Here is a 16000-nt window from a genome sequence, read left to right as displayed (position 1 = left end):
ATTCAGACTACATTTAGTAGATGACAAGAGACTATTTTAAACTGGAAAAAGAAGTCTCCAGAATAATTTGTAGTATTTTAAATAAAGCAGGGCACACTTGTGTAGAGGTAAGTCTCAAAGAAGCAGTGCGCCATAATACATTATGTGCTGTTAGAATAGACAGAAGCTTGCCCCCTGGTTTTTGCAGATTAACAGAGGCAGGCTATTTCAAGATCCAATTCTTCAAAAATGATAGGGCATACCTCTCTGTGTGTGATGAGTGAACACAAAGAGGCAGAATGCAGCTACCCAATAGCCTCTTCTGCAGATGTAGCTTCAACATCATTCTCAAAAGTGGGGCAAAACCTGGAAGCAGAAGGATCCAATTGCCCTGAAAATGATATAAAGTAGGACACAAGATGCTTCTCAGTTATGTTTACTGTGAGCAGCCCTAATTGTCAGCACATGCTGATAGCAACCACTGATACACTGTTAGTGGCGCCTGGTAACTGTGCCAGCCATGCTGGAAGCCAGGCATGAAGGCACTCAGGTCTGCCCTGCTTTGACCCACACATCTGATTTTTACTATTTATTTTATGCAAATGAGCATATGGCATCTGCCACCTCAAATCAAATCATACATTTCAAACTTGATCTCCAGTACAAGTTCATCCATGCCCCACTGTCTACTCCTGGAGCTTGATATGAGACATATCTAAAATGCATTGGTTTGGAGCTGTCACACTGTATGCGCCACCTGTAACTTTTGCAGGCATTGCCACCTGCAGGCAGTGTCCTTAGTTTTAATCTGATAGACTTCTGTTCAAATGCAAAGAACAAGGTCTCTGCAAAGCATTATGTTTTTTTTTTCACATCTGTAACCCAGATGCATCACCTTTATTAATTAGAGTCATAGCTAGTCCTGTTAGTTAAACAGGACCGCTTTATCTTCACGATGTGAATTTCCCAGGCCATCATGCACATCATTAATCATATATGCACCAATTTCATTCATGGTGGGAGGGGCAAGAGATTCACACATCACCCTCAAGACAAGGTGGCCTCATATTGGCAAACAGAGGAGCAGAGATTATAAACCAAGAGACCTGCATGCCCAACACCGCCAGTTCTCATGCTTTAATGCTTGAGTCAGTGTTCCTACTGCACATCAGAGAGTACAGGAATATATAAGAAAAGTCTAGATCAAATCTGACATTTTAGTATTAGAGAAATCATATTCAGCAGTGGCTGGACAGTCTGGAGAGTTGGGCACAGAGAAACCTGATGAGCTTCAACAAGAGAGTTGAAGCTTCACTAGGAGAGTGGTTAGGCCCTGGAACAGGCTGCCCAGGGAGGTTGTGGATGCCCCGTCCTTGGAGGTGTTCAAGGCCAGGTTGGACAGGGCCCTGGGCAACCTGATCTAGTAAAGGTGTATGTTTGGTGGCCCTGCTAGGCAGGGGGGTTGGAACGACATGATCCTTGAGGTTCCAACCCAGGTCATTCTGTGATTATGTGAAAAGAAACAACAAGTCCTACAGCTGGGGAGGAATAACCACACGTACCAATATAGGTTAGGGGCTCACCTGCTGGACAGGTGAGAAGAACCTGTGTGCCATGATGGACCACAGGTTGGCCATGAGACAGCAGTGTGCCCTGATGGCCAGGGTCAGCGTATCCTCAGGTGCACCATGAAGAGTGGTGATCCTGCCCTGGTGAGGCCACATCTGGAGTGCTGCCTCCAGTTCTGGGCTCCCCAGTTCAGGAAAGGCATGGAACTTCTAGAGGGAGTCCAATGCAGGATGATGAGAGCATCTCCTGTATGAATAAGGGCTGAGAGATCTGGGATTGTTCTGCCTGGAGAAGGCTGAGAAAGGATGTAATTGTATTTATATTGAAAGCACAGGAGTCAAGTGAATGGCACCAGGCTCTTCAGGGCCCCGGGAAATCCCGCCTGGGGTCGGGACTCCGCTCCCACCTCATCGACCGCCGCGCTCCATGGGCGTATCTGAGGTGAAGCGCCCGCCCCCGGGCCGTGCCCACCCCCCTCGGGTCTCCCCTTAGCCCCGCCCCGGGCCCTCCCCGGCGGCTCCATCGGGCAGCGGGAGGGGCAGAACGAGCGGCGGGGCCGTTAAAAGCCTTCCCGGCCGCCCGCCCGTTCAGTCAGCGGGGCCGCCGCGCGGCTGGCGGGCGTTAGCGATGCTGGAGAATGGATCTCTGAGGAACTGCTGTGAGCCCGGAGGGAGGGGGCACTTCGACTCGGCGGAGCGAGAGGCGGCGGCCGCGGAGGGAGGTGCCCCGCGTCCCGCCTGGGTGGTGACGGCTCTTTCCAGCGTGCTGATCTTCACCACCGTGGTGGATATTTTGGGCAATCTGCTGGTCATCGTGTCCGTCTTCAAGAACCGCAAGCTCAGGAACTCAGGTAAGGCAGAAACGGGAACCCGGAGCTGAACGGGTGTCCTGAGGGAAGGAGCCCGCCTGTGGGCAGCGGGCGGCCCAGAAAGTCCCCTTGTGTCCCTATGCAGACTGGGGTGTGTGTGGGACCTCCGGGCGCTCAGTGCTCTGTGGGTCCCTCCGGGCTGTGCTCTAGAGGAGGAGTGCAGGTCTTAATGAGGCACTGTGTGCTCCTTGTGGAGCTGCTGCTGCTGGGGGTATCGATGTCACGTTTTAAACAGCCCTCAAAAGTAGGGGAGGAAGAAGGAACTTGCCCGGAGCAATGAGGTGAGGTGTGTGGGAAGTGAAGCTCCAGCTCCGGGCTGCCCATCAGACTTTGCTGTGGTCCTTCATTATATTGCTTTCTTCTCTGCCCATGTGTCCTTCAACCCAAATAAAGTGTTTTCCTTCTTTTTGATTCATGGCTGTAGTTGTTTTCTTTCTTTTTTTTCCCTTTATGTGCTGAAAAGTGGCTTTGTGGAACTTTTCATCTCTGCTGGGCAGGTTACACCTGCCTCCAACCACAGCTCTGCCACTTGTACCCCTCAGGCTTCCCTTTGCCCCTCCGACTTGTTCTGTCAGATCCACACACGGGGCTGTGACCCCGAGGTGCAGCTCCCTGGGTGGGTTGTCTGAGCCATTCTGTAACAGACACCTGCTTCAGGTCCTTGTTCTGTGCTGTGTGCCCATGCTCTGGACAGCAGAACCTCGCTTGAGAGCTGTGAAACCAGATGCACAACTGCATCATCTTGCATCTGTCCAACTTCATGCCTAACGGAGCCTTACCGAGGGGAGGAGGAACTTGAATTTCCCGGTGGTTTTATTTTTTTTTTTCCTTTTCTTTTTTGGATCACAGTTCCTCAGCACTCCACGTGCAGTGTTTCAACAGCTCCTACTAACTGGAACTATGCACTCATTCACCCTTATTTTAAATTACATGACGTTTAAGAATATCATTACCAAAAGGACGAGATCCTCTCCCTGGGGGAAGAAACGGGAAAGGAGCTGCTGTAAGCACTGGGTGCGGCGTTTCATCCCGTACTTAAGCTGCGTGTTCTAGAGAGCTGAGCCGTCATCGAGAGCACCAGAGCAGTACCAAGGTGAGGACAGCGATGCCCGGTGCTAAGCTGGGAAAGAAGCACCCGACAGAGCTTCTCTTCCCCCTGTCCGGGCTCGGGGAGGCTCATGATGGAAATGCAGCCGGTCCCGGCCGAATGGGGAGCAGAACGGGGGTTTCCTCCGGACTGCTTCCCTCACTCAATGACAGCAGAGGGAGGAGTTGGACTGAAAGAGTTCGATGCTCGGAAGAATAAGCTTCAAGATGCTGATTAAAGTGCTCCGTGGCGTCTGAAGGCTGATGAAATAAGATACGGTTTTCATATCTAATCCGAATATATGCTGTTTTATCTCCTTTTAGTGACATCCTTAATGTGATAGCACTGACCCTGTCTCATTGATCTCTTAATCTTTGATAAGTATCTTGGAGAACAGCAGGGAGTTCCTTCAGTGTAGTCTTCATAAGGTTAAAGAACTGAAAATTGCCATTCTCTGTCTTGCCATCAGGGTGGGATGTGTCTTGGGGATAAAGCTGAAAGGAGATAGGTTGATAAATGTACTCAGAAAATTTTGTAAGTAGTGAGCAGAGACAGAGAACAGTGCTGTTGGTGGAGAGAATGGGGAGGTGGTGGAGAGCTGAGGTAGTGCTCAGGAGCCCTCAGACAAGGAAAGATGTGCCACTGAGTGGACATAGGGGTGCTCCTTTCTGAGCCAACTAGAAACATGTCAGAACTGGCAGGATGTGGGGATGTGTGGGGGGAAAAAATGGAATGGTGAGGGAGAAAAGACATACGATTAATTAGTCTTGTCTCTCTCTGACATTGTTTATTACAAGTAGAAAGCCTATGGGCAGCAAAGAGAGGGTCTAGATGACTGAAAGGAAAAGGAGTGATAGCACTATGAATGCTTGATTCTCCCTTGAAGTAGCTTCTGAGAGAGATTCTTTGGGAGGGGTGAGAGTAGGGATCTTTCAAATAAGTCACTGGTTTATAAGAAATAAATCAAGCAGTTCTAACTGTTTCTATAGCACAAATAGCAATCCTCCATTCAGAGGGCAAACCAAGGCTTTATCATATCTTCAGGACTTACCAGTGCTGTTCTGTTCAGTGATTTACAAAGAAATCTGATTGTTGCAAACAGTTTAATTACTCATCGCTCTCCTTAAAGCCTGGTCAAAAGCTAATCTTTTTCATGCTGGTATATAGTATGAGACACAGAATTGAGTGGAATAAGATGACCTGTTAACCTTTAGGTTGCTAAGTGTTGTGCTCAGAAAGAAGAGAAATAGAGAATGGTTACTACTGATGCTAGAGTTTGCTTTTTTAGTTCTTGAACAGTGGGAATGTTGCCAGCCATACAATTGAAAGACTGTTTCATGGCACACAGAAGCTTCTTTCCTACATCTAGATTTGTTTTTGGAGGAGGAGGGGGAAAATTTGTGCAGGCTCTTCCAAGTAGTGCATAGTATAATTGGTATGAATCAACATGCTTGTCTTCTTACATAACTGCACCCAGCCTTTCTGTGAGAGGCTGAGCAATTTCTGATCTCTAAAAGTGACTGAATTTACAGAAATTAATGCTTTTATAATTTCTAATTTTAGAGAGGAAGTATCTTAGTCCAACATGCTAGAAAATGAAAGAAAACGATGTATGTCAGAATGCAATAAATTAGCCTGTCTTTCTATTTGACACTGTGTACTGAATTTTCAAAAGTGACTATTGATTTTGTGTCTTCATTTAAGTACGCCCAATTGGAGGCAGCTTTTAAAGCACTAAACTTATACAGTGCTAAAGTTCATGCACAGTAAATAGGCACTGCTGAGTGGTCAAGCATCCTGAAGGCATTTCCAGTCACTGAAAATCACTATAAGCTTTTAAGAATTTCGGTATCCTTTTGTATAGGCATAGCTCTTACCATAACATTATAGCTGGTGTAAGAGCCCAGTATGATAAAATTCTGAAGGTAGGAAATGACAAGGCATCTCTCATGGGAGGGAGATAGAGCAACCCATTTGTATTTCAGTGGCCTTAAAACCGGTGCAGAATCAGTGGGAGATGAGAAATTAGACACATTAACTCAAATATCATTTCAAATAGTAGCGAAGATTTTGAGACCCTTTGAGTTCAGCAGAAGGCCTAATATTAACCTTGGTGCACTGCCAAAGAATGCATTAGCAGAAAGTGATATTTCTAGTGTGTTTTGTCAACACACTTTAATCTCTTCCTTTACTACTTTCCTTTTTATATATAAAAACTAACACAGCACAGTAAGACTGATGCCCTTTCAGATGGCAAGGTGCTGTTACAATGCAAATTAAAATTCATGGTATTTTCCCCACATGTGAACATAGCTGCAGTTGCATGTTAATTAAATCCAGTAAGTGAGTTTGTGTGTGTGGCTGTAGGGATGGAGGTTCTACTCATATGCATAGGCACGAGTACAAAGTAAAACATTCCTGCACATAGAATTGTAATTTTGGAGCTTGTCTTCATACTAAATAAAAATATCCAGTAGTATATATAATCAAGTCTTGTACTCTTTTTTTTTTTCCCCTCCTTTCTGTGGACTTTACATTTCTATCTGTAGTATAGTTTCCCCCATTGTTACATGCTCTTTTCAGTTATTCTTCAAATCTTTGGATACAGCAGTTCAAGTTCTATGGGACAGAGGACAGCCATCTCCTGGGGGTGGAATTTATATCTGCTGATTTTAGAAGACTGCAGTGGAGATACTCATGTCCGAGCTTCTTCCTTTAGGGCTCCCTTTAGAATTAAATTTGGGACACAATTCAGCCAACTTATATTTTGATGTCCCCATTAGTTTGACATGATTCAGATCACAGAAGTCTTTATTACTCTCTACTTAGAATTAGGAGGAACTACCTAAGGTAGACACTACAAGGTAGACACTTACCTTGTGATGGGATGAAATAAACATAAGAATTCAAAGTCATCGTATAATTCTAGTAACTTACTAAGTTACATTTTTAAATTGGCGCATTTTTCCTCACTGCCAATCCTCCGAAAGTTCCCGCTGATCCAAATAAGACTGATAGAACTTCAAATCTTTCCTGGGTCCTGAAATCATTTGGTATAATTGACTTTTAATGTCAGCTGTGATGCTGAAAATAATCCATTTTGATGAGTAGAAAGTGGGCACTTACTATTTTTTTGTTTCAGAGAGGACCCTGCCTAACAGAACTTCTGAATTCCTCACTTCTTGAACTCTAGATCTTAGCCCTGGAACTGTGTGTGTGTGGCCAGGAAGCCTTCACATTCTGTCAAGTCCAAAACCTCTAGCTTTGAAGCTGCTTGGTACTGAGCAGTTCATGGAGACATGATTTCAACATTCACACAAGTTCATTGAATCCTACACTCTGGGCAGCCTGGCCTGGTGGCTGGGCATCCCTGCAAATAGACGGAGGTTGAAACTAGACGATCACTGTGGTCCTCTTCAAGCCAGGCCATTCTATGATTCTATAATTTATCTCATTATAATAATTCTGTAGTTCAAACTTCTTCTAAAATTTAAGTTTCTGCATATTTGGTAATTTATAGTGTGTATAGTCATGGTATAGGTGACTCTTCTTGACACAGTAACTTGCTAATACAGCTCATCTTTTTCTTCAGTATGTTCAGTCCCTACAGTTACTGTTCCTCTTTACATTAGCTCATACTGATTTTTATTTCATTTTCCTTTACTTGAATCTTTGTTTCTTCTTTCCTACCAAATGTTGTTTCTGTAACTGTTTCTACAGTTGAGATCAAAAAGTGCAGAGATTTCTCGATCTGTTCCTCCTCTCCAGATTATTCCCCACCTTAATTTCAGTTGCCATGTTAGCACCTACTCAGTAATAGACAAATGGATCTTCCAGAGCTGAACTGTTAGTATTTTACTTTTCTCATTGCTCCCTAACTAATTGTTAAAGTTATGGCAAGAACTGCTCATGCAAAATGAAACAGCAGTTGTACTTCCATCGCAGCAAGAAGAGGGTAGTGGGTGCTAGGAGTGGGACCAGCACAGGTGCCAGGGAGTCATGGCAAAGTTGCTCATCTGGGTACGGCTCTTCCTCCTGGGAAGAGTAGTCAGCTTCCTGAGAGGAGAGGTCACATTCAGATGCTTCTTAAACACCCCACCTGCAAACTGAAAGAACTAACAGCTATTCTGTGAATATTTGCTTTCATATCCCTGAAAAATCCAGTGCAAACATGCCCTCAGAGACAAGAAATTAGAAGGACCTGTCTCTAAAGCTGTGTATGCAAATTCCTATGTGTGTTAGCAGCATTCCCTTTATAACCAACTCTCTTCTGGACTCTGGACATTCTTTTCATTTTCAATACTTACTGATTGCATGAGGCGTGACCTCTGCAGTAAAGCTCTATTCTTGGGTCAACCAGCAGAATCTCTTCAAGGATTCATGATGCTCTTTGACACAATCAGCCAATGAGCTAGAAGACCAAATCTACTCACAGGGAGCCAGCACAGTTTATTTTAAAAGGCCATCATTTTTTTTTCATCTGCTTTTAGTTGATAGATAATTACAAGGTAGCTTAAACCATTCTACTGAGGATATTATAGGAGACTGTTTTCAACTGAAACTGAATCAGTGACAACTTATTCTCTGTTTTCAGGAGTAAATCCATACTCCTATTCCAACTTAAACCTCATCTGAGTAAAAGAATATGCTCAGCTGTGTTCCAAAATTTAGCTTCTTATAAATTATCCTTTACAAGCAAACACTGCTGTTAAATACACTGCCTTGTTCTCAAGAATACATATGAGAATAACTGCTTTATGCTGGGCTAATAAAACTAAAACAGTTTTTTCCTTTGTGGAAAGGAAGAAAGATTGTGGTAGTGCACATCTTCCAATAAATCATGCCCATTCTTGATATGGGCATGAAATAGATTTCCAGCAAAAGCTAATGAAAGTCTGTCTAAACCACCGTGGATGCAACTATGCTGTCATTCCTAACTGCTCTTGTAGATCTAATATACTCTTGTTAACAATACTGGTAAACAGTGAGCTGTACCAGAGTCCGTGTTTTCCTGACATACACATGAGAACAAGTCTTGACCTAACAGGAGATAACATTAGCCTAAACACATTCATTGAACAATGATATTGATTGCTAGAATCTATATTAGTGGGATTCTCTTTTAATTATTTATTAATTATAAATATATTTGGTTATGCTGTTTAATATATGCTGCTTGAATTTTGACTAAAAAAAACCAACATTATCCTTCTCACAAAGTTGCTAATTTTATTTGGCCGCTATTTATGAACTTTATCAGAATTTAACTTCAGTTTTCAGTATTTAAATACATATGCGCCAGGGTATGTTTAGGTTGGATATCAGGAAAAACTTCTTCACAGAAAGGGTAGTTAAGCACTTCAATAGGCTCCCCAGGGAGTTGGCTGAGTCACAATCCTAGATGTGTTTAAAAACCATTTGAATGTGGTGCTCAGGGACATGATTTAGAGGTGGGTTGTTAGTTAGGGTAGTATGGTTAGGTTGTGGTTGGACTCAGTGATCTTTAAGGTCTTTTCCAACCTGAGTGATTCAATGTATGAAGACTATGCCAATATTGCGTCACTTCCACAAGCATCATCTTCTTTCTGCCATTTCTGTCACATCTTTCATGTCACATCTGACATTTGTTTTGTTAGATTGTCAAATTTGCACAATGAGGGCAACAACAGCTGTCAGGAAATATCATATGCAATCACTGGATTTGGCAGTCTGACTAATAAGATAGGAATAATATCTGCTTAATACATGAACCTTGTAAATATAATTACATTAACAAATTACAAGTTCAGTTCTAACATTGAAGGGGAAAATATAGCCCTGCATAAAAGACAGGAACCTATAAAGAATATCCTCATATCTCTAATGTTTGCTTATACACTGGCTGAAATTCTCAGCATCCTCTTGCACTTAAAGCAATTAATTTTTTTCCAGTTATCTCAGTATACACAACATTTAATTTGAGTTCAAATAATGAAAAAGACTTTACGTCAAATGCCTATCACCTACGAGCATTTTTTATCTAATCAGTGTAGGTATTTTTATTCCTTCTGTCTCATAGCTTGGACTGTCTTTATTAGAGTAAAAATAATCTACTTTACTGTGTATTAACTGCATAATGAAAAACCTGTGGGTTTGTAACAACGCACACTGTGCAGATCCTGGCCCTGGTGCTGCTCACCAGCCTTATAATCTTTGGGGCTCTTTTTTCCAATGTTAGAAGCAGGCAATTGTATTCAATTTTCCTACTGACAAGGATTTAACTAATCCTAGAAAACATTTCCAAACACATGAAGGACAAGAAATTGATTGGTTGTAACCAGATTGGATTTACAAGTGGCTAATTATGCTTATCCAATCCTGATAGCCTTTAACAAATACATGATTAGCTTGGTGAATCAGGAGAGAACAATAGATGCTGTCTACATTGACTTCATTTGGAGTTTTGACACTCTCCCATAGTGTCCTCTTAAGACTCTCTGAAAAGGTAGGGCTTAGACAGGTGTACAGTGAGGTAAACTGAAAACTGGTAGAATGACTGAGTCCAGAGGGTTGTGATCAGCTGCACAAAATTCAGCTGGATACAAGTCTCTAGTAATGTCCTTCAGGGTTTTTTGGGGGGATCAACACTGTTTAATATCTTCATTAATGGCCTGGATGATGAGACAGACTGTACCCTCAGCAAGTTCACAGTTCAAGAAGATCATCAAAGTAGCATATGGAAAAGGGTTCTGCAGACTGGGTAAGTTGAGCCTATCTTTGAATATCCAGATAAGGAAGGAAATTCTGACCCTGCCTAAGCCAATGGGAATTGGTTTTCCAGACTCTTTTTGTTAGGATCTCGTGCTTCTTCCAGCTTTCTCTGCAGCTGTCTCAATACTTTTCCTTGCCTCCCAGGTCTGTAAACTTTTGTTGGCCCAAATTCTCTGTTTGGCTGAGACAATTATGTCTAGTCAGAGATTGTCCAGATCCTGCTGCCATATGGAATATGAAGACAGAAGCATAGTCAAAACAAAGAAACAAACTCCCACCTGTTCTAATCTGACCAAGGAACTCTCTCTCTTTGTTAGTGACAGTCTTTTTCTACCTACTTGTTGGCAGATATAATCTTAGATACAGTGAGTCAAATAGAACCCTCATCCATGTGCAAAATCAACACAGTCTTCCCCCTATTCCCTAGCAAAAAAAGTAAATCTGCTGTATATCTCTGCTTTATTGGAACAAGTCACCCTAAGAGCCTGTTAAATATCCACAGCTGGAATTAGTCAGAATCCAACTGGATAGAGCCCTGAATAACATGCTGTCATTGACGCATCTTTGGGGTGACTTGGACTAGATAATCTCCAGATATCTCTTCCGACTTCAACAATCCTGTTGTTATATTTCTGTTTACCACCTTTCATTTGACTTGCTCACCAAATCACAATTCAGCCTGAAGTGAGCTTTTTCTAGTCTTTTTGCAAGACTTTACCGGTTCAGAGGAAGGACTTAAATTTAGGAAATCATTATGGTACACTTTGTTTAGATTAAGTTGAAACAGACCAGACAGTGCTTTAGGAGAGCATACATGATCACTTTCTTTGAAACACTTTATTTATTCATCTGTTCAAATGTTGTTTACAAACCTATGAGTATCATTATAAGATGAATCATGCAAGTGTACTTTACTTTAAGACCTTGTTTCCAAAAGAAGCAGATGGCACAGACTGACAACAGCTTCTGAAGACATTCAACTCCATACGCATGTGCAGTGATGAGGCCTTCTAAAAGCTAAGAACAAAAAGGGTAAGACTTTTCCTCACTGAAAGATACCATTTTAAATAATTACAAGACTGTCTTAGGATCCCCCAACATGTCTGGGAGTTGAATGCAGGAACCCCTCAATGTATGGAGCAGCAAAGCTGGTTTATATGTACATGCTTCACCACTGCTTGTTACTTGTTGTATGTCTCCCACCTGCTGAAAGTCCTTCACTGGAAGTCCTGCATAACAGTTTAACTCACAGTGTCTTCATTTCCGTAAGGTGAAATGCCAACACTATTACTGGTTAAAATGCCGTGTTCTGTTTAAAGGATTTACAAGACTTAACTCAAAAATGCACCTTATCATGGCTAACTAAATCTCTTGACTAAGTGGTGTTGAATATCTCTCATAGTCAGCAATAATCTCAATTTTATTCATTTGAAATATCTGATTGTTTAAGCAACTGTGATATTTTTGAATTATTTTAATTATATTTCACATTCGAATTTTTATTTTTCTTCTTTTAAATTTAATTAATTTCCTAATGAATATTTGCCAAAAACACAAGTCAACCAGCTAGACAAAACTAAATATCTTTTTTATTTTTCACATTAGCTGTACATGCATAATACAAATGTATGTTCTCCTTTCTAAAAGAAGATGGAAAACATGTAATCCTAAGATCCTGAACAATTTTTGTTACTTTAAGAGAGAAAAAAACATTTTTATGTTTACATGAATTTGGCTCATTCAGTCTAAAGACTGCAGCAAAACCAGTAACTGTTTTCTGAGCCTAAAGGTAAAGGTAACAGAAGATAAAGTAGCCTTTCATAGAAGTGTAGAATGACTTGAGTTGGAAAGAATCTTAAAGACCATATAGTTAATCTGAATAAAATTTTCAGTTTATGTGTTGTATTTTTTGCTGTTAACAAAATAACAGACTACAAAATGCTACATACTTTGCTCTTTGTATATGGAATGCAGTAAAGTGTTGAGAGACTAAAAAAAAAGAAAAAGTTATTAGCAGAAAGGTTATCTAGCAATTTACAGGATCCATCTGGCTTGTACCCTTACTGTCCAACAACTTTTCATATTGGCCCCTTTGTCAGCAGCAAATGAGTTTTTATACTTGCTGCTTTTCCTGTAGGTTTCCTATTCTCCCTCACTTGAAGCAATCAACAGCTGTGATTACTTCAAGAGAGGAAAATTAAGCTGATGCTGTCTACTGATAGATACAGGAAACACAACTCCTTTCATGTATTAGTGGAAAAAAAACAACAGTATTTTATTGTTATTCAATGATTGTATTCAGCAATTGGAGGTTTATAAGCTAAGCCATCAGTGGTGCCCACAGTAGGAAGCACTTAGAATAAGTCTGTCCTCTGTCTGAAAACCTATGTTCACCCTCAGCAATGACATTCTCTTGATAACTATGGGCCCTTTCCCCTTCCATGACCACCCTGAAGGCAATATCTTTCAGTGTAAGGACAGTGGTGTAATGGAACTTCACCACTGTGATTGCTGCAAAATGCAACTCAATTGTGGGTGGATAGAAATACTGAAGAAAGTTATTCACCCTTCAAACCTTCTGTCAACAAAAATGGCCTGGTTGTCTAGAGCAGCAGCTGGTAAGAATCTGAGTGAGGATATTACACCATACCACCTCAGATGAGTACAACACAGGAGACGTAGAGGAAGTTTTGCTTCCAGCGAATGTCACTGAAACATAAATACATCATCATAAAAGCAGTTGTGTTGGTACAGACCAAGGATGTAGGTAGCCTCATACTTTTTCTTTAACTGTAGATGTAAGCAGACACTCATGGAAAAAAACTGAGAACAGAAAAAGCACATATGATATTTCCCATGTTCTCTCTCTCTCTTTTTTTTTTTTTTTTTTTTTTTTGATTGCTTTCATCTCAGAACATTTACTGAACCTTGTGCATCATCTTTGTAGTGAATTTCCATTTTCCTTCAACTATTTTCTCAGTCTTTCCTTTAAGACAGGTAAACCTTTTTGCATATTCAAAATCCTCCTAGAATACGTAGTTCTGCAGGTTTACTATCTGTTGCAGCAACCACCACTTTTGTCTGGTATGAATCCCATGATCTTTGCTTAATAATTCTAGCTCATCTATTGCCCCATCCCACAGCAGCAGCATCTTGCTATTGTGTGGTTTTGGAGCAGTGTGCAGGACAGGCTCTCATTTTGGCAAAGTATGCCTAACAGAGATAGCATTATCCAGTGCAGAATAGTAAGGCCCATGAACCTTGTGCTTTCTTCCGAAGTGGTTTTCTGGAAAGATCTCCTGCATCTGTTTATCTCAGTTTCAAACCTGTTAAATCAAAAGATTTTGTTACCTTAAGACAGACTTATGAGGAGCACTTTACATTATAAGCAATAACCTGTGCATTCTGTTTCCAGGGTGAAATTCTTGACCATAGCCTAGAGACACACAGACATGCCTGAGCTTAGACACACAAAGAAACCCAAGAAGACCAGCAGGGCTGGTGAGTAGGGCACTCTGCTGGGAATGTGAGAGACACAGGCTCAATTTCTTTTACAAATAAGAAGTCTTCTAGCACGTCAGTATCGCAACTACTAGGCAACAGCAAATTATCTAGAAAAGGCCATCATATATCTTCAACTTCCCCTTTTCTCTTGGAAAAATGCATTGTATCAGGAAAGTTCATCCAGTATCAGAAACCCACATAAATATTTATAACCTCATAAACGTACTATGAGTAGCCATCAGACTTTTGTTCTGGAAGAACGAACCACTTGCTTTTGCCTTCTGCCGTGTTAGTAGAGGTACGATTTATTGTCTCTGGTTTGGCTAGTGCGCTAGGTGGCAATAGAGAGTCACTACCGTCTGTGTTCAGTCTGTATGCTTGTACCAGAGGGAACAACAGATTAGCAAAATTACAAACCTATAGGTAACACATCTAAAGACTTTACTAAGTTCTTAATAGCACAGCATTAAAAAGATTTTTTGAACCTGGGTTTCACGACAGCAAACTCGAAACAAATAGCAGGGCTTCCACATTTAACCAAACTGAAAAAGATTTGCTCCCAAAGGTATACACACATCAAGCCACAAAGCATGCCAAAGTCCCAATCTCAAAAACATACTAAAAAACAGTGCAACCTAGGTGCACTTTTCAGAAACACTATGTTGTATGGATGTCAGGGTAAGTACTTTACAGATGGAGCGATGATGTGCTGGAACAGGCTGCCCAGAGAGGCTACGGATGCTCATCCCTGAGGTGTTCAATGCCCAGGTTGGATGGGCCCTGGGCACCTTGGTCTAGTACCATTTCTGGAGGTTGGTGGCCCTGCCTGTGGCTGAGGGACTGGAACTTGATGAACCTTGGTGTTGCTTCCAATCCAATCCATTGTATGATTCTATGACACCTGAGACCTACAGCCTAAAATTCAGCTCCTGAAAGTGTAGCTTCCAGCTTCAATTCCTAGTTGCAAATGTAGGCTAGAGGACCAGTCCCAGTCTAGCAGTCACTAAGCTACAGTCTCAGGCTACCTTTTACACAGTGAACTTCTAGTCCTGTGAATCCTGTATACTTTGCATTGGATACAATTTAAGAAAGGGATGTACAAAGCATTCTCCACTAAAATATCACGAAGTCAGGTATTTGTATCATTTTTTCTTTAAATGAGAAATTACTCTCCTCTTCTACATAATTACATGGTGCTTTCATCCAGAAAGCAGATGAGTAGGGTTTAAGCCTTACTCAGTCTGTACTCCAGATTTCTCTTTGAAAACTGACAGGAACTGAGACTTCTAATTTTCAAGGGTGTCTAGGCCTGAATTTCTTCTGAACAGAAAGGTCTCTCAAAGCTAACAGGGAGCTTCACAAGAATAGAATAACTCATCCAGTAAATATTCCTTTTTTGTTCTGTGTATAGTACTTCCAGCGATGGTAGATAATTTCCCTTAAACATAGCACAGAATAACTCAAATTCACCAAACTCACCAAATATTTTGCAAAGTTTCATAGAACATACATTCCTAAAAAGAAATAATCTAAATGTTTAATAGGCCAAAGATTCAGCATCTATTCATCATTTACATTACTACTTCTTTTTTTTCAGTCTCCAAAATACCTCCATTCCAGCAAAACTTATCACCTGTCCCTTTCCGTTACATCTGTCTGCTATATATCCCAGAAGTGTCTGAAATAATGAAACAAAACAGCAAAGGAGTTTGTCACTGCTTTTAAACAGCTATATTCAATGAAAACCAAAATCCATCTGGCACTCTCTTGGAGCATTATGTTAAACCTTCTGTTAGTAACACATTGCTGAACATTAGATTACATTTGTAAGTCTCATCAAAGAATACCCGAGGCTTTTGCTTGTAGTGTCACAGGGAATCCGAATGTCAGCATGTGAAAGACTTAATTCTCTGCTCCAGCTGCTACTAGTGTCCACTTCTGCTGGCTTCATTCCCACTGACATGAGTGGATTTACAACTGAATTAAGCTGTCAGGACACGTTCAGTTCAGCTGATGAAGATCTTCCTGGATGGCTGGGCCCAAAGGGTAGTTTGTGAATGGCATTCAGCTGGGGGCTGGTCACCTGTGAAGTTTTCCAGGCCTCAAGTGTTATTTAACATTTTTGTCAGTGGTATGAATAAGGGGATCAAATGCACCTTTGTTAAGTCTGTGGCTGATACCTCATTATTCAAGAGTGCTGATCTGCTTGACGGTAGGAAGATTTTGGAGAGGGATTTGTATAA

General features: G+C 41.4%; 1 protein-coding gene across 3 annotated transcripts in view; it reads left to right on the top strand.

Annotated features, from left to right (window-relative positions):
- Window positions 1–2048: 2048 nt before the first annotated feature.
- Window positions 2049–16000, top strand: part of MTNR1B (melatonin receptor 1B) — a 28427-nt gene continuing 14475 nt past the window's right edge. For 2 of the 3 annotated variants that reach the window (XM_015852347.2, XM_015852349.2), the window contains exon 1: window positions 2049–2398. In XM_015852347.2, the coding sequence (XP_015707833.1) occupies window positions 2176–2398 (223 nt within the window). In that variant the 5' untranslated portion in view covers window positions 2049–2175. Of the gene's footprint in view, window positions 2399–13189; window positions 13755–16000 lie in introns of those variants that run through there. The other variant, XM_015852348.2, reaches the window with a different exon arrangement.

The sequence above is a fragment of the Coturnix japonica genome, chromosome 1 (genome assembly GCF_001577835.2).
Source record: "Coturnix japonica isolate 7356 chromosome 1, Coturnix japonica 2.1, whole genome shotgun sequence".
Lineage (NCBI taxonomy): Eukaryota > Metazoa > Chordata > Aves > Galliformes > Phasianidae > Coturnix > Coturnix japonica.
This window is presented reverse-complemented; position numbering and strand designations above follow the sequence as displayed.